Genomic DNA, 23,790 nt, shown 5'->3' on the forward strand with positions numbered 1-23,790 from the left:
TAATTAAAAAAAAAAAACATTTCCTTAATGTGTTGAGTATAAATATCTCATACAATGTGAAATATAAGAGGATATTTATAACATATGTTAGACAATAAAAACACGCTTTTGTTGTCATCTATGTGAACATCATACTGTTGCTTGCCCAGTCGCATTTTTATTAGCTTATTTCGTCTGCTGTTCAATACCCGCCTTATTATATTACCATAGGAATGTGTCTCGCATTCTTACTAATTTTCCTGTCAATATGTCATCCTTTTTCTGCCTTTTAGCGCAGATTCGTAGTTTTATTAATTACAACGTCAGTGTGAGACAAGATAGTCACGACTGCTGTTTATTTTTTTATATTCACATAGTACATATTACATGCCTTAGTCACAAAGCTCGTTCGACTTATCACTGATAGAAGGCAATAGAGTAAAGTTCTTTGGCACACATACACAAATTGTACAGTATATATATAGTTTTTTCTGATGAGTTCGAAGACGAGTTTAGATAAGTCCAGTTTAAAAAGAATTCGAACAAATATAAGGAGTCCATTAAAACGGTTGTTGTGGTTGCTGTTTGCTGTTATTGCCGCTATTATGAAGTGTGTTGAAGAGAGTGAAAATGATACTTTTCTTATCTCGTTTAATAATTGTTGTCAATAATATCATGTACCCTATAGCGCCATCCTTGCTCATCCCTCTTAATAGGCGCTTATATAGAATATAGTGTCATATAGAAAACAAGCTGCAGAGGCCCATAGTGGCTTTTGCAGTCTGAGACATCGTTTGCCATTTTTTTGCGGCGTCCTTGAATCCCAGCAAAGTACAGCCAACAGACTTTGCGTGGCTGCCTCTTGATGCTGTGTTGCTTTACTCTCATTTATGTCTATAAAATGTTTGAGAGATATATTTATTTACAACTTGTACAGCACAGTAAGCGTCGTAGAGCTGTTATAGAACCATTACCTCCATGCATTTAATGCGACATTAATCCTATTGCGGTCATAATTGTTTGTCAGCGAAATGCGAACGAATGTTTTCGCAACATTCGTTTCAACCGCCACCTACTAACCATTATCATACACTATAGCTGCTACTTCGGATTTCATATTAATTCATATGGATTTGTAGGTCTATATATATATATATATATATATATATTATATCTAGGTGTAGGTTTCATTTATATATTAGAACTATTATAGAGCGAGATAGAAAGAGATATCTTAAAGCTTAGATCAATAGCGTCGCAAGCATACCATTCTTAGGCGTATATATTAATTAAACGTATTCTGAGTTACACCAAAAATGCTTCTGTTTCCAATCTCGATTGATTTGTTGACTGTGTTTTGAGCCTAAATAAACTATACTTTCATGATAAATTATTAAACATTCAGAAGTATTATCTGCTTTTACATGTTGCTGCCGTCATGTTTCGTATATATAGTATGTGTATAAAGTGTACGAAAGCAGAACATCTGCTTAGACAAGGAATTTCTCTTTCACAGTTTTTTTTTTTCGTTGCGTGTTCATGATATCTTATTGGGAGTCAAGTACATGGACACCATGATCTTTTGCTTTCCATAATAATTCTTCTTTATACTCAGTGCAGTAGATAAAAATCGGATCTTGTCAAATCAGTGTTTACTAATCTACTTATTGTCTTCAATATATCTTTACGATACCCACTTAAAACTCGCGTTCGCTTATATTTTCAAAATTCACCGCAGCAGGCGGTTCGCGGAACCTGTTGTCATGAGGCTTTATACACGGCGATTAGTACAGTGCTGAATGTAATGAAATTCATCAACGCTGAACGCTTAAAAACTTTGGCTCAAATTATCGATGAAATGAATTCAACAATATTCGTGGCAGTTGTAACCACTGGGCTATTTTCACCATCGAATGCAGGGAAAATAGAACCATCCGATAGAATATAATTACCTGTGTTTTACTTATTATAGATATAAATGTGTAGATTCTGTCAAAATTCTCACAGAATTCGATTAAACACATTTTAGTAAAAGTTGTAATAATACTGGTATTAGTAACATAAATACTTAATACAACAGTTAATACATCGTACATATGTAATTTGTAATATAAATATATAGTTTTCGTATATACACGCTATGCATTGGTTAATCCTTACTCTCTACCAAGTGTAACAGAGTGCTGAAACAAAGCACTTTGTTCCAGAAAAAATGTCGAAAATATTTGTCCTCACATACTTCGTTTGACTTACAGCCCTTCGGCCATCCGTAACCCAACAGAACAACGACGAGAATAGGCTGACATTGTGAAAAGGTCGCCCCTGAATGTTCTCATGCAAATTTAATTTTGAGACAGCGTATGCCTTCAACGAATTTAGGTTAAGAAATTTAATTAGAACAGTTATAATAACATTTTAGACACTAGGATATTACGAGGCGACGTGGTAGACTTTTATTTTTATAGGTACTACAAAATTTCTCAAATAAAAAAAGAATTCGACTTTAAATGTAGTGCTTTAATAACACACCGGCTAATGGGCAATTGTTTCGTGTTGGATTCATCGTTGTCCTGTTCTAACATGCTGCGGATAAATAGGCCTTTTATTGAAGTACATCTTGATGGGTTCATCTGAGCTTTGGGATCTAATCTGATACCAATTCAGTAATATTACTAACTAGCATCCACAAACGTAAAACGAATTAAAAATATGATCGGCAAGCTGTACTGCTTCATGTAGAATAGTTCGGATAGAAAATTTAGTTTTTAATTATAATTCTAATATATTTGACTAAAACAACAGGAATTATTTGTAATTATTTTGAAAACCTCGACTTGGTTTTGTCTGTTACGCTAAAGCTAATAGCACATGGACTTTAGTAGTGCTTATGCTTATATCAAACACGACTTCATTACGACTTCATCAATACAGAATCATCCTATTGTAATCAATTTCTTTGTATTCAACGTGCGAAAAATAGAAACATAACTTTAAAAGTTAGTAATACCGCTGAAGCAGCTGGCTCTTCATTGGTTTCATATTGGATTAATTGGATAATTGCCGATGTTAAAGTGATACCATTGTCAAAAACTTAGCACTGATGTTTGTTGCAGAGGTATTTAAGAAAAGTTTTCTACTAAGGTCGCTACGCCGACCTTGATAAGGAACTCGACGAAGTGGTTGATGCGCTGAATACTATTCAAAGTTGCTGCGCTTCGTTCCGACCAGAGAAGCGAGGGACCAAACACGATCGCCAAATTTGAGGGCGACATCTTGTTGAAGTCGCTTTGTTGTACGACCTTTGCCAAAAAGTTAAATACTAAAAGCAGGACATTTAAATTGTCTTGAGGAAGGCGTTGAAGAATCTGCTGTGCACGTAGCCCCTTTCTACTGGTTTCTTGCTCCTGGTATTCAGAAGGTCATAAAACAGAACAGAACGGCACACGAAAAGCGGAGTATGACATAGGCACGTCATTCATTTTGAAAAATGATAACATTATCTCGAATGCGAGATATTTTCTTCTATAAGAAAATAGCATATTTTCTTTGCAGAACGCTTGTAAAAAATCTTAGATTTTTCAGAACTTGTACGTACTCGTTAAGACAAATCTGTATGATTCCAAAAATTACATTCAACCAAAATGTACTATTCTTTTAGATATATTTTCCAGGTGTTTTTAAGTGATAAATTTTTCTTCATATGACGAAACAGAATAAAAGCTATTCCTGTAGATACCATCGCAACGCGTTGGTCTTACATATATTTGTCAATTTAATGGAATGAAAACTATTTTATCTAATATAAATCCATCAATTCATGAAGTGTAAAATACAACCGGGATGAGTCGAGTCATTCTAACTCATTAGTACTTTAAAGAGCTCACCTGGAATGTAATTACATCACCATAGTTTGAGAACGTGAGCAAAGGTTCGGGTAGGTTCCGCAGAAACGATTTTAAAGTTGCAGCTGCTAGATGATAGCTATCCGAGAACTGCGATAGTTCAACGATCTTGCCTTCGTCGAACAGGCTTTGTACGGCCTTAAGTGTCGTACCATTCGCTGACCGCCGGAACAAACCCTCGCTTTCCAGCGCCGTTTCGCAAGTGAGGTATTGAATGCACGTTTTGAGAACAGGAGGAATACCATTTGGACTTCGTGGGCATAAAATTTCTAGGGGTACACCGAATTGCTGTGTCTCTTTGTAACCACGAGCACTGCCGCTAATTGAGCTCATCGATGCACTGGTCGGTATACGGAACCAACTCTTGCCCTCTCGTTCCTTAACTTGAGCGTCATGCTCGGCGACCGCTTCAGGAATCTGAATCTGGTCAAAGTGACGGAGATGAGTCTTCAGCTCGGATAGCCGGTTTACGTAGACAATCTTTCGGCCGAATTTCGTCGAAATGTACGGCTTGAATAGCTGATAAATCACCTTGATGAACGTAGTTGGATGTACAAGATACATATTTTTAAGGTTCTTCTTGTACTTGCGGTCAAACGTACGGAAAGCCGTCCAGAGCCAGGATAGCGTCGGTTTGTTTTTAGAATTGAGCCCATGATGAAAGTAGACTAAGACATAATCTGTTTCGACAAATTGATCCAAAGTGTGCTGGAGGTACCGCAACAGCTTAGCATGGCTGATTACGTCGGAAGGCGGTAAACGACAGGCAGATACAACTATGACAGTGCGTCCCGAAAGGTCAACACCTGAAAACACAGGACAAAAAAATAGATACTTGTTCTGAATTGAATACTGCTGTTACTGCTAATTTTACTTCGAAATGCAACAAAAACAGTTCACTGTCAGGTAGTTATGATTCAAGAATCGCGACTTTTTTGGTGCAATGATACACCACCTCTAGGTTTTTTGCATGTTTGCTTTCATGTTCTTATTTATCGGTAAGATGGCCTTTGTACTTAAGAAGAAATTAGTAACTGTTTTGAAATTGTGCTGATCTGCAGAAATTACCTACCAGCTACCTCGACGATTCCATATTGCGCTAAATCGTCGAAATCATCATCCGGTTGTAATGCTGTTTCATAATCTTCATCACGGCTAGCCATCTCGTCCGGCATGTTCAAATCACCTCCTACAAGTAACACACACACAGATACGTAAGAACAGATGAAATTACCTAACATTAAATGCGTAAGCAGAATGGGCATCAGGCAGAGAACTACATTATTTGAAATATTTTTCGCGGAAGTTGGAAACCGAATCTTTGTGGTAAAGATTGTGCGGTATCCTTCCCATGTTTGAATAAATTGGTTTAACTGTGAAATGACCTTATGTGTATACAGTACGTATATACTTTCTGAACCTGCGAAGTCATGTTTACCTGTTTCTCCGATTGAAAGATTATCCGTGGCAAGAGATGGTTCGTCGGTCCCCTGCGGCGAGCCAGGCGTTCTGAATTCAGAGTCATCAAATTCTAGAGCCGGTTCCAAATCACAGTCACCCACAGAGCTTGAACCTGTAATACACGCAGGGCGATGTGCCACATTACAGACACACACCAAATATTAGTAAAGGAACTTCACATTGTAGATGCTAAAGCCTCATGCGTAAAGATGGGCGCTGCGGTGCTAAGTAAATATTTGTATCACTTCGTTGGCCGCTATACATTATAGAGGCAGTAATATCTCAACGTTTTTGTAAAAGGATTGATCTCGCTTTCACCTTTTACGAGCACAACTAGGTAATGCATTATCACGAATGAATAAAACCGTTGAATTTCGATTGTAGGTTTGACTCTTGACTTCGCGTTCAAAATATGCATTATAAAGTTACACTTTTATAAATATACTAATAGTGCGGAATATTACTTACAAGCGTTCGAGGGATACATTAACTTATTAAGCTTTTGATAAGCGATCTCTTATATATGACACGGAAGCATATAAAACCACGGGAGTGCATTGTATACAACCTTTATTGTTTTCTACAAATTATCGTTTTCAGCAAATTCCAAAACTTGGACGTTGCATTTGCTTTTGAAATAGTAACCGATCTACATAAATCACATACAATAAAAGAAGGCATATTTTAGTACAGAAATAAAGAAACAAGAACTCCGTTTACTGACAATGTCTAAATAAACACAGGAGGCGTAGTGTTTTTTATGTCTATTTTATCTCATGGGTCGTCCTTTACTCTAATAGAATTTTATAGTAGTTTCTACTCTGTAAGAACTGTACTCCCTTAAGAAGATCGACCCTAGCGGAGAACTGTAGCCAAAATAAGTCACACGGTTAATTTACACTTATCCCAATTAGCGTCAATGAGTTTGAAAATTTTCCAGAAAAATGAGATATCCTGTAGACGAATAGAGGTACACGATATTCACTTATTAAGCAATAAGTACCACCTTATTTAGCAAGAATCCCAAAGATGGTTCTATTAGTGGACACACTGTACTTTCCAATATATTACTAGTTTATGCAAATTCTACTTTACGTAATCAATATCTGCGTAAACTGCGTAGGTCACGATTTTTATCATAATCTATATAAAAATAATAATCAAAGAAAGTGGTTAAACTCTTTATGAAAACTTCGTAGATTGAAAAAACGATGCTAGTCAAGAAGTGATATCATGCAAATGAGTAGTACAGTTTATTGATTTCTCTAATTTTTGTACCTGGTATCGAGTATTGTATTGAATTGGTTTCAGTTTTCAACAAATATAGATACAGAATGCATGTAAACGTGATGAACGTATTTCCGAGATGGAACAAAGAAAAATTTCAAAATGTCAGAGAGCTCTGTAAAATGTCGCAAAGATTAATGCGAAGATGCGGTATGATAATAGTCATTCAAAAATTACGCCAATCTGAAGCTTTCAAGGTCTTTTGCCTTATCTGGTTGAACGGTTTGACTACTCGACCGAGACTTCCCTTATGTTTGAGCTTTGGAACTGGGCTTTAAAACAACGATTTAAGAAAGCGGCTAGGCCTTGTCGTTGATTCTATCTACGATTTATAAGAAGTTTAGTGTGAAATTCGGGCTCTGTACTCGGAACTGAAGACCCATTTATAGCTGCAAAAGGGGACAGCACAAGCGAGAAAATCAAAAACGTTCTTTACTCACGTAAATTGTGTAAGCATACGACAATTAATTTTCTAGGCTAAAATAAAATGCTATTTTGGAGATTTTACGGGAAACCTATTACAAAAACCTTGTCATCAAATAACTGGATATTTACTTTCACCCTTTGACGATGTCATGGTTCACAGTATTTGCGTACGCACATTACAGACATCCTAAATGCGAAGGCATACATGTAAAGAACATAAAGAGCAAAGTATGAAAAAAGATTAGGTTAGCCTTCGAATCGATCTAATTTTGATCAGTTGATCTATTTCTGATTAGATCATAGCGGTAACCAATACGTGAAAATATTGCCTAAAAGCCCTTCACCCATGGACGTGAACCGAGACATTTTAATTTCAGACGCTCCAAGCACGTATTCACCCGCTGTATATGCTGATAACGTAATTTTCGGTGTACTATTTTTTTGGCATCGTTCTTAGCTAACTCTTTAAAATTTAAGTCACGTACATTCTTGTCCCATACCAGCAGTTCCTAACTTAAAAATCAAAAAAACTGAAGCTCCTTCTATAGGTACTCAGGAATTTTGAAAAAAATGCATCGTGCTTAAACGATCGCCGGCACAGTTGTAGAATATGTCACAATTGTAGGTCCTATAGTACTGTGTATTCTTTCTTGAGTGATCCAAGTTTGTTCCATTTTTCTAACGTAAAGGTAGGTTAGCTTACACAATTGTGAGCCAATATTAGAATGAGTTTAAATTAAACTGAGTGCCAAATTACTACGGGATTCATTTTGGAAAGCCCAATGCAGCCATGCTTGCCTACCAAAAATTTGGTGGTTCAATTTAGACATATATATTTCCGCCGGAAGCGTAGTGCTATCTTGAAAAGCGTTACAAGCATTTGCGTGCCGCACATTAAAACTACAGTTAATTAAAGCTATAATCAAATACATTTTCCCATTGTAAAAAAAAGCGCTCACATTCAACTGATGAAGAGAAACTAAAAATTTTTCTGCAAGTTTCGTTACAACAAGATATAAATAACCTTGTTCTCTCTTTAACGTAGTATTTTAAAAATCGACGAGTTAAACTAAATTTATTTGATTAAGTAAATAAAGATAGTAAGACTCCGATAATATAAAGATATTGATGACTGTACCACAAACCACTCCAACAGATTAAAGTTTTCTCTTCAGCTTCGGTTCAAGAAAGAGTGAATACATTTTTCACAATTGGCTTTACGTGGCCCAGTCCAAGGACCAACTGAGAAAAGCAAATTATGGTTATTCACCGCTTAGCGTAATCTACTCCAAATGTATTTCACTAGCGGATGTCACAAGGAGTTAAAATCGCTGCAGTCGTTGATTCTAGGCAAGTCGTTTGAATCAATATGTGCTTTCCTCTTTCATCAGTCATTATTATGAAAAAAATATGTCAGCTGGTTTGAAACGTACCTCGCTGATGATCGAGCTCTCAGAGCAAATTTAAAGACGGCTAGGAGTATTGTTCCGATAAAGCAGAGGTTTTATTCAGTCCAGACAGCAGATTAATAATCCAAAAGCGGCAAGCTGGGCAATGTTGAGGTCCGTATGTGCGTTAACATTTGAATAATACAACACCACGTGTTATCTACTAACATTTCGCCTGTAAGTTCTCGACTTTGCAGATTAAAAAGCACCTGGTTGCAATGGCTCCTGAAATTGGCTCGCAATAACATAAAATTCAAAGTGCAACAGAGTGATGAAATCTCAGAATAGACGCATGAATGGATTTTACAAGGTTTATACAAAAATTTGTCTGCGCAAAAATCATCGTTGCTGTTCTCTTCACCGAGGCGGATGTTTTTGCTGTCAATTTCAGGAGACATTCTTGCTTTTCACTGGGAAAATAAAACAGGGAATGCTACAGCTATATAGTTACTTAGATCATTTGTGTGACGATTTTGGAATGGATTTTATACAATGACACCAACACTTGTAATAAAAGCTCCATATTTTCTAAAGGGGCATATTGTTTGTGCCGAGACTATGAGTCAAACCGGCTATGGTAGCGTCGCAAGCAAAGGCAATAGTTAACATCTTCCGTTACAGGGATGACTAGCCCAGCAACACATGCACAGGCGCAAATATCTTTTAAAGAATATCTAGACAGGATGAAACGTCATTTTATCAGCTGCTCGATTTAATTTTACTTCTAGTATTATTATTTGAATATATTGAACTTATTCGCACCAAGCGCATATGACAACATAAGCTGTCGATTCGACAGAGATTTATCGGTTTACGACATTGTAACCTATGGAGAAAAGTACATTGAAGATTTTTCTGTTCAATCATTATTATTTTATATATAAATAAATGTATATAAATATATAAGCTATATATGGCCTTTTTTGAATACATCTACATCTAAGATTTATCTATATTTAAATACTACACTATCGTACGAATGATTCTTGTTTTTAGCTAGTAATAAAGATATAATAATAATACATGAAAACATAAAACAGTCGAAAGATAGAATGAAGGATTGTACACAAAGGTTACAACTAGATATAATTAGAAAAAACGTCGGACCAGGACAGACCCCAATATAACAATCTAAGTGATTGATAAGAATCGCAAGGACAATCGTATCAAAAACGATCAACTCATTGATTTGACCTCACATATAGAGCTCTACAGAGCAAAGGGCAAATATGTAACATTGTAATTATCGCTATTATAATTATCGTAATATTATATTATGTAATATAGAGAAAAATATCATATTATCCTATTAACTTCGTGTAATCATTATCATCTGGTTAAGATTGTTTTAAAGAAGCACACTATTACTGCAAGCAAACTTCAAGAGTTCCCCGAACATGTTGATTGGCAAACAAATTATTCAAGTAACTGACACGGCTGCTAAACATTTATATTCTCGTAGTTGCTAATCGAACAGTTGAATAATGTTTAATATAAACAGTTCTAAACTGTTTATATTGACAGCTGGACAGCAGAACCGATCAGTGGATCAGAACCGACTCCTACTCGGCATTGTTTACCACTGATTCATGACTGATTGATTCAAGACGTTGCGAACTTTGATTATCTTGATATCGTGTTCGAAGATCGCATACGTCGTACGTATTGTGAAGATGTCCATATCACGGCATGAATTTAGTGAAACTTAAACGTTGAACACTCACCACTCAGCTTTCTTTGCCGGTCGCTGTCCATGTTTGCTGGCCGAAGTTAACTTAAATTCGATTGGGGGCAAATTATCTTCGGTGTGTTACGGTATTTCCCGATTTAGTTAAGACACGTTCGTTGACAGTTAGCAATGGCCCTTTTGGACACAGACTCGAAGGCTGCGGACTTCAGCTTTACTCACACACTATTATTGGCAGTTTTAATGCTAAGATGAACACGATGAAAAAGCTTGTTTCGTCTCGCATTCTACTTCAACCAGGAACGCTTACAAACGGCTAGCAATAAATAGCAAACAGAAGGACAACAGAGGAATTCAACGCCGTGTGAATTATCCGCCGACGATGGCAGACGATAAGTAAAATGACACTGTGTAACATTACCCCAAATTAGAACAGCAAGAGGAAAAGTGGCAAGCAAAGTTCTTTGACATCAGCGACAGAAGCAACAACAGCAGCGCCCTTAGCAATATGCGCTTAGGGGCAATTTGACTAACAGGCTTCCGACAATGTCCCCTCTCTTCGCAGCAGTACTAACTGCAGCAAATGCAGACAGATGGAGGCGGCCATCTTGGATCTGACGGGGGTAACCTTAGTGGCTCGCATTCGTGTTGTCGAATCATTCATGTCTTGCGGATCATCCACTTGGATTTAGCAGAAGACTAATCTAAACACTACATGAATAGAAAAATACTCCCATAAAAGCAGAAAACTAGGAAAAGCGTGTTAAATTTCAAACATTACTGACTTAAAGTGGATTGGTAGCAACCAATATACGCAAGTGATAGTTCGGTGGTGATGAGTTCACGCTTGTCTGTGGGCTATAGGACGTAGCTGTGCTCTCGCTCGTAATCTGTTCATCTGTCAAATTGAAAAATGCGCGCCAAATAATGTTGTGCTTCTTGAATGTGGGCGAAAACATAATACAGAAATATAAGAGAGCGCGAAAACCATCTGACCGTGGTGAATCTACTCTTGATTTATAAATAAATCTTTTTGGCTCCCTCGAACTGGTGAGCCACATATTCCAAGCTATTTTTTCTCCGTTATCTAATAGTTTTTTGAAAGGTTTTGATGTGTTGATTTAGTCACTTGTTGCACTAAAGTGCAACCATTGGTTTACGGTGAAATTCATTAAGGAATAGTCGACTACAAGCAGTGTATTGGGCTGAATAGAAACTCAAACATTATAAAAAAATGCCGTATAAACTGAGAGCAAGTCGGACCAGCGCAAAGGCGAAACAAGATGATATTAAGAAGGAAGCCGATACTACTACAGGTTCAGAAAACAAAAAAGTTGCGACAACTGAAAGCTGGATTAAGCAAGAGTTGGACCCTCAAAGATTAGCTCTTTTTCCTGGTAGGTGGTAAATCAGTTCTGTTATGTTCATTGCGGTAAATGACAGTTCACATGCACGACTAAAGGGCAATTTATTACATTTATTCAACTGCAATGTTGTTTGTTGTAAAAAATCTATGCAGGCCCTAATTTACCACATTCTATCCTGTATTCACTTAGAGTTTATTCAATCTTTATACAGAATTTTAGAAACAACATGTCTATTACAAAATTACCCGGAAGATACGCGAGCAGATAAGTATAACGGTGTATTTACAAGAATGCGATCATGATAGTGCTCCTTTCTGTCTGGAAAACACTTAAATTGACCCTTGTTAAATGTATAACTGTGTATCTTAAGTCGAAAGCCGTTCATACCCTAGGTAAAACAAGGGTCAAAAGGACACCATGATGATTGTGCAAGGACCCTGGGTCTTTAGCTTAAAGACAACACAGGTATCATATCATAGATAGATACCCATGTCGCTAGGTTAGATACTAGTTGCTTTCATGCCGTTCGCCTCTTTTCATTGATTTCTAGCAGCCATTTTTCAGGTTTTCTTTAAGTCAACGTCAACTTCCTTTGTTTGGCACAGTATCCTTTTCAGTCAATCATAATATAAAGAAAATGATTAATCAAATGTAGCGAGATTTTATATAATTTTACCTCTACAGATCTTTTAGTGGACGCGTTATCTAGTGGCGGTGTGCAACTGATTCGTTGTGGCCATCCCCGGACGGGGTCTCCATCGCTGTTCGCCCTCGTGAAAAACAAGCCAGCACGTCTATTTGAATTAGTGTTTCATTCGACAACTGAGGGCTTCTGCAGCTTTCTCATTGATCAGTCTGTGGAAAAGGATGGTCGGCTAATTACGGCAACACCCTTCGATGCTCGGTGAGTTTTAGTATATGGACCTTGACATGCTGGCCGTTTAGTGCGATCCTTTCTACGATTATTCCGTAATGTATTTTAGGATAAACGCTAAAATGTGCATTAAACACCTACTTTTAAGATATTTACGCAATAAATACGTCGTGTGCATTTCACAAAAACTTTTCAAACGTTAAAACTAGCCGTCATTTGAAACCCTACGAATAAACTTTTGTATAGATATGGAAATGTACTTGTCAGTGCTATAACATGTTTCTCCATAATTTTATTTTAGATTTCTTGTTCTTGACAAACTTCGCAAAGTAAACAAATTCGTGGAGATTTCTGACTATTTCGAGGGCGATATGATCCAGATTGTAGACGGGTTAAAACTCGATGCTATTGCCGACACAAAAGGTTTGTTTCAACGACAAGCGTTAGTCAAATGTTTGTCATAGCAATATAAATTTGTAAATTATATTAATATTACTACATAATTATAATAAGGTTATTATTATATAGTAATGTAGTAATCTAAGATGAATTAGGAATAAGAGGGTAAAAAATAAAACAAACTGGGTTCATGTTTTCTATTAAATGTATATATCAGTAAATGTCCATTAATTGTTTATTTGTTTTTCGACAGAGGTCTGTGGGCGCCAGCTTGCAAAATATAACGAGGAACGGGTGCTGAAATGGCTTGAAGCAAAGGTACGGCGTCTAGCAAAGGTGCTTCAAGATAAGGAAATTCCTTGTGGGGCCGTAGCAAGAAGCAAGTTACTCAAAAAAGAAAAGGATGAAAACGATATCAGATCATACGAAGGTAACTACATGTTTGCCATCTGTTCCGTAATAGAAAATAACAGCACGACAGAGTTTTCAAGCATAAGTATGCGTCAAGTCAGTTCGAACGTGCTAGTCACGTAAGTGTATCAGAGTTTAATTATCGAAGGAGGTTGATGTAACAATTTTTGGGTTTTTTTTAAAATTTCGTCTTGAGATTGTACGGGTTCTGGATCAACAATCTCTAGTTGGAAAGATAGAGATAGTAGTACTTCGTGATTCAAGGCGCCGTGCAGTACACATGACTTGTATGACTACCATGTATACTGCGTTTCACTACAGGTGTAGCCACTGTAATTATACTCTACCTGTATAGGCAATGCTTTGCTGCTTTTACAGACTACATATGCTCGACTGTGGAAATTGTGAGGGAATACATTGCAGATGCCCTTGGCGATTTACTGGAAAAACGGCTAGGAATTGATCGGAAACGGAGCCTTAAAGAGCGAGACATTGACGCAAGTGACCATACCAGTCCAAACCCGAAACGTAAAAAAACCGACCAGGTAAGTGCTTTCGCTTATGCTATTTTTTTTTCTCTCTTATTGGTCGATTTTTTTTAGCATGGAAACCATGCTATTTTATTCTGTTAATTTGGGCCATACTGGGTCGAAGAGCCATGGCAGTATGTTTAAGTGGCGGATTTTTTGTATCATGAAAATGTAAGCTGGTTTTCCCAAACTGACAAAACTTCCCGGCTGTCAAAGCCAAAGCTTATTTGACGTATTTAACGCATATTAACTTCTGATTTCAGGAACCGGCGGAGGACTATACGAAACAAACCAGTGTTATCAACGAGACGAAAGCTACCCCCAAACTGACTGCAGCCCAGAAAAAGCTAGCGTCCTGTGACAAAACTGGCATGAAAAGTATTATGAGCTTTTTCGGGAGAAAGAATTAAACTGACATGAAAATTATTACGAGCTTTTTCGGGAGAAACAATTAAACATGATACATGAAACACAACTATTGATTTTGTTTATATGTTATGCAATTTATTGTACTTACTATCTCAACCAAAATAATTGCCTATCATGACGAAGCTGGGATCAATCGAAATCGAAGAATTCATCAGTCACGAAATGTTTGATTTGTGATTATGGCTACATCCCTGTTACTTATGTCCACAATAAAAATAGTGTTATTTTTAATGTAAGCAAACCTATGCATTTGTTTGCAGTTATATCGTTTATATATAACGGTATCGACAATCAAGTCCTCTTTCTCGGCCGTTCTACTCAGACAGCGCTATACATTGAGTGCTCTTGCCTTGTACGTCTCTGTCAAAAACAGTAATCGTAAGCAAAACGTCGCTTTTGGTAATAGTAACTAATTACAGCCAGATCATTCATAAAAAAAGAAAGTGTTTGTAGGGTCCGGTAGAGCGTCGAAAAACGGCTGTCAATCAACTAGTAATGGTAGCTGTTAGGCTTCTCACTACTTTGTTATGTCAGGTATCAGGCGTATACCGAATAGTTCCAAACACCATTCAAGGTTTGCGCGTCAGTATGGGTGGCCCCATAATAACTGCTTACGGTTACGATCCTTTGGCTCTGCCGCCAACGACAACTGCTCCAGCCAATAAATATGTCACAAGTAGTAAGACACAGAACTAACAAACTATCGACGATGTGTTTTTCCAATGCCTCTTTTGCCAACAAAAAGATGCTTCGGTTTAAGATTGACGATAGTGCGATCGGCTTCTCCTTTGCGGGCTTGACGAGCAAAGAATAGTTGTGTCTTCTTGCGTATCTTCTCTGCTTTGGCTGCTTGTGATGGATCCCGAATACCCAACTTGTTTCTTGGTACGGTGTACTTCGCCGAAACCACACGACCCTCTGAATCCATTCGGGCCTTTTTCGCAGGTGGGCCACGGCTCTTGCTGCGCGTCGAGCGATAATTTGCATTGTCGTCTCCGTCCAGATTTACGCCGAGACTCTCTTGCTCTTTACGCAGACGTGACACTGATCTTTCTGATTTTTTCATGATTGGCCTTGATCGACGTTGGTTGTTATTGTCGATCTCGTGTTCTATTTTGAGAATTCGCCTTCGTTTACGGATTTGTCGGGCAAGGTCGCGAGTTTGTTTCGTCTCCTCATCCTCATCAGAGACGACTATGTCGTAAAACCTGTAACATCGACGATAAAACACGTAAAGATGGAACATAGAGATTAATTAAGTTCTCTGTTTTGTTTTACTAATGTATGTGTCGCCAATTTGGTTCGTTAAACTTGTAATATTTTTTCCTACCTCTATGACGAGAAATGATATAGTACAGGTTAGGAGAGTTCTTTCAAAACAGTGAAAACAGATTTTATTGAGAAAAAACAGATTCCAATAGTCTTACCCTGCTTCCTCTCGAAGTAGCTCCTCATTCTCAAGAACTTCGAGCTTTTTCATGATATCCGGATCGATAAAGTCCGCCACGTTATGACCGCGCAGAATCTCAGGAACTATATCATACTTCCACTCTGCCGGTAGGTCGAAGTTCTTTTTCAGATCAAGGATGTAATCATCACCCTCTTCCTCTTCGATGTGCCGTTCAAGTCGTTTCTTCTTTGGGGGTGCAGCCTTCTTAGCATCTACACCAGGCGGAATATAAGGCGGTCGTTCCTTAGAATCTCGAGTTTCCGGCATCGCTACGATTAGTCGATTCAGAATAGCTTCGACTTTCCGTCCCTTTAACTTTGCCTCGACCCTGTTTCAGAACATGACCAAAAGCGATACTTCGTCGGTTTTCTCAATTGCTTAATTTTCCATGGTTTCCACCCCTTCATGGTTCATGCTCGGCGAACTTATTCGCAAATGGCTGCTATTAACAAATGGTGTATCCGATATATTTAGCGAACTTTCAAACTGAAGAATTTTTTTTCTTTATTAGCGATAAAATTACATTTGTTTACAGTAATGGTCATATCCTTAACTGTGCTAACGGTAAAGTCAAACATCCCGTGCTGTGAAAAGGCAAAATGATACATCTGAGATTTGTATGGTACGACACTGTAATGCCGTATATTTCGGGCAACAAACAGCTAGGTCGTCTAAGTCCGTAAGGTTTTTAGAACTGATTCCTTTACCGTAGTAGATAACAAGATAAGGATAAATTAAATCCATGAGAACAATAAATTTAGGGCGCTGTATAAATTTCTAATCACGATTAATCAAGCTCTACTAAAACAGTTACATGAGTACAACACTTGCTTGACTCGCGCATAAAAACTTACCTTGTGGCCAATAGTTGAGAGCATGCAGTGTTACGCACGTCGAACACACCCTCCTGAGTTGCGGTACTCATGTACATTATGTTCAGTTTATCCTCGTTTTGAATCTCGTCCAACAGTTTTTTCTTTTCGTCATCGAACTGTGCGGGTGGGAGAACATCGATTTTGTTACAAACTACTAGAAGAGGCTTGTTTGAGAACAGTGGCTTTAGACTACGAAGCAGCGAAATTTGGCTCTCAAAAACATGTCCGCACTGCTCCGACGGATCGAGGATGAATATTACACAAGCTCGCAAGTGAGCTAACGCGGTAACTGCTTGCATTTCAATTGTATTCCGTTCCTCTAAGGGGTGGTCGAGAATCCCAGGGGTATCGATTACTTGCCACTTCATATATTCGTAGTCGGTGTGACCAACGTACAACGACTTCGTCGTGAAAGCATATGGCTGTACTTCAACATCGGCTCGAGTGATACAGTTGATAAACGACGACTTTCCTACATTCGGATAGCCGCAAAGAAGCAGCGTACGTGTGTTTGGGTCAATGGAGGGTAGACGAGACAAATGTTGGCGAACCTGTTCCAAATATTGGAGGGATTGCGCTTGGCGTTTCATGATAGTCGCCATCCGACCCAATGCTGCCCTCTTCAGCTGTTTGCATCTGTATAACGAATCGGCATATTTGAGGAGCCGGACATAGTCCCGCGCCACATTGTCAATCAGATGTAACGCCTGGTTGGTTTGTCCAAGCGATAGCTTGTAGTGGTCGCGATCATATAACACGTTCATCAGATCCGCATAGAAAGGATGAATTTCCTCGAGTTTCGGGAAATCCATTACTATTTTGCTCAGCTTGTCATGGAAGTTCTGCTGCGTGAACTTTACTTTACGCATGTAAAAGCTTCGAATTCGGGTGATCTTGTATTGTTTGTGGATGACTGTTGGAGTTTTGCGTTGGGTCTTCGACAGTACGATGTCCACGAAATCTTTCGCTGTAGGCACGACTTCAATCTTTTTGAAGTTGTACGACGCCATGGCGTCGGGTAGATATTATCACTACTCTATCAAATGCCCAAACAAGTTATACGATAACCTTTATCTTACATATACACCACTGCTTTGAACGGTAAAAAACACCCTTCGACACACGCGGATGAAGAAAACTCCGAACCGCAGTAGTTTTGGCTTACCACGTGGCCCAGAGAAAAGACGTCTGTTTGTTAATCCGACAATGGGGTTGTATTTTATCCGTTGGATATTACTAAGTTGCCCTACAAAAGACTAAAAAAGATGGAGATCGCTGATCTATAAAGATAATTTAAATTTAGAGTACAATAAAAAAAAACCTTAATTGAGTCTTATATGAAAAATTATGCGCCCTATTATTATTAGTATTTGATAAACAGGTTTTTATCCGAATAGAATTTACAAGCTAAATTTTTTAGTTATTTACACGTAGATCGTCTGCTTATCAAAGCAAACACAAATGAAAACAAAATGGGACTTGGTTCCCCTTATTGAAACCGGTGAAGTAAGCGATTTTAATTGAAGTTAAAGCTCCGTTCACATTCTATTATCTACAATGAATTTAGATTTATTAGGTGAGTCCAGTCTAGAAGTTAGTCATGGTCCGGTAATAGATACCTGAACCGAAATCTATATTAAAATTTTCGAAGACTTAAGTTCGACACTTACATTCGAAATTTTCATATCAAAAACGTTTATTGTTTAACTTTTTACCCATTTTGAACCTGGGCCTCGTGATCTATATCCGACTTTTTGACTTTGACATATTGCGAATTCCCTCTTGAGACTGGTGATTTGTTTATTGATTGCTTATCGATATCCACTGTATAAGTAACTTAGCTTTAACACTTTCACTTCGCAGCATGGACACAAAACACGTTTGTATGAACAATTAGACTGGATTCGTTTAAACGTTTTTTTTTTAAAAATCTTATTACCTAATCCTTTTTACTTTCCAGCCATTAAATTTATGAACAAACTCCAAATAGTATTAAACTGAGTTTTACTTGTCTGCTTGAAACTATGACGTTACTTTTTCTAACGTTTTCTCTTCCTTTGGCGTGTTCCATGCTTTCTTTGCAGAATCGTTTGGACAAAATTATCCAGAGGAATTTGATGGAACTCTAGATTGTATTTCGCTGGCAATCACTTGTACCTTCAACCGATATGGCACACTTTTAGCTGTCGGTTGTAATGATGGTCGTATTGTGCTTTGGGATTTCCTGACTCGGGGTATAGCAAAAATTATTACAGCACATATTCATCCTGTCTGCTCGTTGAGGTATAGTAACTATTAACAAAAATTGCCATTCAACTAAAAATGACATGTTATAGTTGAACTAAATTTGCTCTATGTATGCAGAAACCTATCTGACCTACAAATTAACTGGAATTAATTTATGAAGCATACTACACCTTCGTACAAGGGAAATTTTCCCTACGATTGCGCTGGGTACTAACAACGTTAAAGAAAGGAGTTCTTGAAAATTGGACGTATGGTTTTTTTAGAATGTGGCACACTTTGAATAGCTAGGAAATTATGCCAAGTTTATAATAACTGTGGCGGCAAATTGGTATTAAAGCACTTAAGCGCCAATAGTTAATAGACTGTCTCTTTATTGGCATTGCAGTTTCACCCGGGACGGACGGAAGCTCGTGTCTGCTTCCACAGATAATACCGTCTGCGTGTGGCAAGTTCTAACCGGTGATTGTCTTCAGAAATATACATTTCCGTCGCCTGTACTTAAGGTATGTAATGATAGATGTTCAACTGTTATTGTATGTTTTACTCTAGTTAGGAACGAACCTCAGAACTGATACGAGATGTAGCACTAGATATATAAACACTAGGTTAGGGTTAATTAGCGCTAGAATTAACACTAAACGGATGAGTGGTTTTCAGAGTAACGGAACAAGCAGTGCTCACAGGTGACGTTGAGTGCAATACACATGTCACGCTTGACATGTAAGCGTGTACAGTGCTGGCATGTATTATGCAGTGTTCGTTATTATGATATAATTATCAATATATGTCCATTATGTTTATGCTATCTGTTTACTTTCTAGGTTCAGTTCCACCCTCGGAATGAACGGCTGTTTCTCGTATGTCCGCTGAAGTATGCGGCCGTATTAGTTGATTGCTCAACGAGGGAGCATCGGCTTGTGCCGTTGGACGACGATACAGACCTTAACATAGTTGCATCATTCGATCGTCAAGGCGAACATATCTTCACTGGTAAGAGATTCTTCTTCATTCTTTGCTAATTGATTTTGAGATCGGTAAAAATACAGCTTTTGTTAGCTTACCATGAAGCGCTATCAAAGAATATCCGTCGACTTAATCATTAAGAAGAAGATTTACTAAAATTTTGCTTGCTGTGACCTTTTGGTTGTTTGGGGTTTATAAGGCAATGCTAAAGGCAAGGTTGTCGTTGTACGGGTATCAGACCTTGAGGTTGTTGTCTCGTTTCGGGTGACAACAGGATCTCAGAGCGCAACCGCGATCAAATCCATCGAGTTCTCACGTAGAGGTGACCACTTTCTATGCAATACAGCTGATAGGGTTATCCGTGTTTACGATAGTCGGAAAGTTGTCGAACGAGCTGGAGAAGACGTAGACGTCGAACCCACACAAAAGCTTCAGGATCTTGTCAACAAGTTGGTACTTTTACAATTTGTTTTACATTAGGCTTTCTATCTTCTATTATTCTGCTTTTAAATACTCTTTAGATTTCAAGAAAATCCGTGAAGTTTGCTTGCCCAGAAAATATTTAATACTCTTTAATAAATAAACACAGACCATTTACATCTTATGATTTAGCTTTATTAAAAAATATATGTTTTAGCTACTTTTTGTAGGCTACAATTCCGCATTTCAACACTTAACGGTTCCTGTTAGGACACTTGTATGCCAAAAACTGTTTCAATGAGATGAGAATTGATCGAGAGCAAACTTGAAGATGACGCTATCCAATTAGCAGTTTTATATGTGTCATATACACCTGGTTATAAGCATAATACACGTATATTAGTTTCGCAATAGCGTTAGACTTCAATGTTGATTTTGGTTTTGTTATTGAAATTTTCAAGGACGACGTGGAAGAAATGCTGTTTTTCCGGAGATGGCGAATTTATTTGTGCTGGATCTGCACGCCAGCATGCGCTTTACGTCTGGGAAAGAAGTGTCGGAAACCTTGTGAAAATCCTACATGGCACAAAAGGAGAAACGCTATTCGATGTAGTTGTAAGTATGCTAATTTGATTAAAACTCTGTCAGAAGAATGTTGCTAAAAAATGAATGTTGTCGTGTTGCCTGTTTGACACTTTTTAACTTCCTGTCCCGTCTGCATCCCGCCGCTAGTGATCTTTGTACCTGTGTATTTGAGGTCCCTGACGTGTATTACCTTACTTCGGCGTTTTTAATTACTTGTGAAAAAGTCAACTATTTTAAGAACTTAGGCAGGCTGGCGATGGAAGGTGTATGCCATTTGTCGATTTTGCTCAGAGCACACATATGTACACATAATTCGGTTATCCTAGGTAATATTGGTCGAAGTCTGTGACACTAGATTAAAATCGTATGATAACCATTATACCAATTTGACCATAGTGGCATCCAGTGCGACCGATAATCGCCTCCATTTCGTCGGGTGTCGTGTCCATCTGGGCTCAAGCACAGGTTGAAAACTGGTCTGCATTCGCGCCTGATTTCAAAGAATTGGACGAGAACGTCGAATACGAAGAACGTGAAAGTGAGTTCGATCTCGAAGATGAAGATAAGTCTGTACAGATGGAAGAAGAAAGCCGAGACGAGGAGGTGGAAGTTGACGTAGAAACGGAGGAACCAGTTGCGGTAAGGGTCCTGTTTGTAGACATTGTTCTTTATAATTGTGGAATCGATACGAAATGAAATGTAAAACTGACAATTGTCGAACCTCTCAAATGTAGATTGTCAAATAAGAGAGAAGGGAAATAATTTCTATGGAATTTATTTTATTATTTTTGGTGCGAAATTTATGATTGTTTTTCCTTTAAATTTTATAGAAGAGCAAAAATTATTATTCTAGTGACAATTATTGGTAATGAACGGGATAGGAGAATAGTTGTTCGTAATATAAAACATTCTTGCGGTGCCAATTTACAACAGAAGATGTCTCAACTTATAGCCTTATAGGTACTACTATTTGCGTAATCGAAAAAGCCTGGGGTAGGTAGCTCAAGCTCCCGTCAATGACATACTATACGAGAGGTATAATTTAATAAAGCGACATTTGTATTAACTTCAGTGCCACAACTGTGCCACTTATCATCGGTGTTTTAACAAAGTATAAATCGTCTGCTGTTTACCGTTTGCCCCTTTAGGCGTACTGTTCATCGGATGAAGATGGTGAAGCTATCAAGAAAGCCCTACTATATCTTCCAATTGCGCCGGACATTGACGAGCCCGAAGAGGGATGGGGTGGTGACGGTCCTGGAATACCCTCCACTCCAGGAATTCTGTCCGATTCTGGAGGTGGTTCAGGACGAAATGTTCATGCTTATGACGTGCAATTGAAAGACGCGCCTGTTGGAGGTAAATATCATGAATCGCTATGTCACTGAGTATCAATGATAGCTGTAAAAAAGTGTCAGGAGTGGTGCAACAGCGTTAATTAACGTTAAAAAACAACTGCAACGGGTTCGGGCTTACAACTCTCGTTTAGGTAGCGCGGGTCAAAGTTTGCTTTAGGTTAAATTGAAGAAATCAACAGGGTTATCTTAGATGGTCTTAGGTATGCACGCACGGAGTTCAATGTATGAGCTTTGACGTTTATAAGTAAAGGGAAGACAACCCTGTACACTTATAGTACAAAACCAAATATACTACATGCGTGTCAAATCGCCACAACAACTCGGTTGTAGTGGTTGCATAATATGGTGCATAATATGCATAATATGCATAATAATGGTTGCAGTAGAATTTCTTGGAAAATTGGTACTACATACGTATGTAGAACAGCAGTATCTTCTTAGACCAAAAATTTGCTTTGCTTTCTGTGTGAGTTTCAATGTTTTACTGTGCTAAACTTTGCATTGTAGAGCCACATCCGCTCGTAGGTAACGGAAAGAAGAACCAAGTCACTGCTGGAAAACCTAAACAGCCTGGGCAACCAGCCTCGGCCGCATCGCAGAGTGCTAAGCCACCGTTAAAGGACCGCACCAAAGATAAGCGTTTCAAACGGTTGAAAGTTCACGAGGATTCGTCATGGGATGCTGAACACGTCAGCAATTCACCGTCGTAGATGTTTAGTTGTTAAATCTAGCCAGTGATTCGAAGCAGCTAGAAATCTGTCTATTTTAGTGGCTGGTCTTTATTTGTTTATCGCCCAACAACGTGAAATTTGGTATACTTAGAGAATCACAATTGGATGCAACCTACGCGTGTTCACTTTCGGCCTTCACATATATTTGCGTTTTATGTGGGACTATTTTATTGTTTTGATAAAGAACATTTGTTGCAAGACGGTGTATGAACTTACGGTGCTTCTCAGCGAGTGTTTTTGTATAGAATATGGGTCAATATATGACATATTTTTCATACGTGTAAAAAAAAGTTTAACAAAACTCGTCGAATCCCTATACGTGTGTGAGCTCGTCAAAGCTTATGGGTTGGCTTCATGGGTGGAGAAAATCGTTTTTCAAATTTTTTTTGTTCAACAATATGAATTCTTTGTATATTAATTTTGAAGTATACTGATTGATTATTAGTGGATGAAAGTAGATCTTCTTGAGTAAGCGGTCTTGTGAGACTGAAATTCACTGCGACCCAGTGCCAAATCCATTACTAAAATGTGTGTTTCACTCAACGAAACGATACGAAGTTGTCTACAAGCTACGCTCTCAACAGTAACAATGACAATTGGAACAAAATAGTAGCAGTCACAATTTAAACGGAAATAACTGTACATGCAGGCAAACGATTCATTAGGTATTTCATGCGGGTTTGTTTGAGCTACCGAAAATAACTAATCTTGTAAACTATGGACACTTGGAAATGCATGGGTAACTAAATATAAATAGTGTATACTAACCCCGTAACAAATTGGTTCTTTGTGGAAATTTTATTTTGTTGTCTTTATTTCCTTGCTCATTGCCATTGAAAAGAGGACGGAGAGTGATAAAGCTTTTTTGATAATTCAAAATATAAATAGTCCCCAATGCAAGTTAGCTCATAGTATTGGTATTCAGGAGTAAGCTGCTGTTTTGTAGCGAACAGCTTTACAC

At 38.0% G+C, this 23,790-nt stretch overlaps 4 protein-coding genes across 5 annotated transcripts; 2 read left to right on the forward strand and 2 right to left on the reverse strand.

The window, feature by feature from the left end:
- Positions 1–306: 306 nt before the first annotated feature.
- Positions 307–11,050, reverse strand: LOC111270220 (rho GTPase-activating protein 1). Of its 2 annotated transcripts, XM_022850321.2 has the most exons (6): positions 10,228–11,050; positions 8,489–8,728; positions 5,320–5,454; positions 4,954–5,070; positions 3,864–4,687; positions 307–3,383 (listed from the first exon to the last, which is right to left on the reverse strand). In XM_022850321.2, exons 4-6 carry the CDS (start codon positions 5,054–5,056, stop codon positions 3,099–3,101), a joined length of 1,212 nt encoding a protein of 403 aa, XP_022706056.1. In that variant the 5' UTR covers positions 5,057–5,070; positions 5,320–5,454; positions 8,489–8,728; positions 10,228–11,050; the 3' UTR covers positions 307–3,098. The 2 variants fall into 2 exon arrangements, with proteins under 2 accessions (XP_022706056.1, XP_022706055.1); XM_022850320.2 differs by lacking the exon at positions 8,489–8,728 and having other exon boundaries at positions 10,228–11,028.
- A 167-nt stretch (positions 11,051–11,217) lies between these two features.
- Positions 11,218–14,445, forward strand: LOC111270223 (ribonuclease H2 subunit B). The gene is made up of 6 exons (XM_022850333.2): positions 11,218–11,587; positions 12,242–12,461; positions 12,733–12,854; positions 13,084–13,260; positions 13,620–13,786; positions 14,035–14,445. The coding sequence occupies exons 1-6, from the start codon at positions 11,425–11,427 to the stop codon at positions 14,179–14,181; spliced, it is 996 nt and encodes a 331-aa protein (XP_022706068.1). The 5' UTR covers positions 11,218–11,424; the 3' UTR covers positions 14,182–14,445.
- On the reverse strand, positions 14,254–17,702 carry Non1 (nucleolar GTP-binding protein 1). Its single transcript, XM_022850316.2, has 3 exons — positions 16,505–17,702; positions 15,628–15,978; positions 14,254–15,408 (listed from the first exon to the last, which is right to left on the reverse strand). Exons 1-3 carry the CDS (start codon positions 17,533–17,535, stop codon positions 14,901–14,903), a joined length of 1,890 nt encoding a protein of 629 aa, XP_022706051.1. The 5' UTR covers positions 17,536–17,702; the 3' UTR covers positions 14,254–14,900.
- Positions 17,703–17,976: 274 nt separating this feature from the next.
- Positions 17,977–23,630, forward strand: Rbbp5 (retinoblastoma binding protein 5). Its single transcript, XM_022850315.2, has 9 exons — positions 17,977–18,101; positions 18,610–18,808; positions 19,158–19,275; positions 19,594–19,762; positions 19,935–20,184; positions 20,617–20,770; positions 21,137–21,379; positions 21,889–22,099; positions 22,606–23,630. Exons 1-9 carry the CDS (start codon positions 18,083–18,085, stop codon positions 22,806–22,808), a joined length of 1,566 nt encoding a protein of 521 aa, XP_022706050.1. The 5' UTR covers positions 17,977–18,082; the 3' UTR covers positions 22,809–23,630.
- The last annotated feature ends 160 nt before the right edge of the window (positions 23,631–23,790 follow it).

This window comes from Varroa jacobsoni, unplaced genomic scaffold (genome assembly GCF_002532875.2).
Source record: "Varroa jacobsoni isolate VJ856 unplaced genomic scaffold, vjacob_1.0 scaffold_1456, whole genome shotgun sequence".
Classification (NCBI taxonomy): domain Eukaryota; kingdom Metazoa; phylum Arthropoda; class Arachnida; order Mesostigmata; family Varroidae; genus Varroa; species Varroa jacobsoni.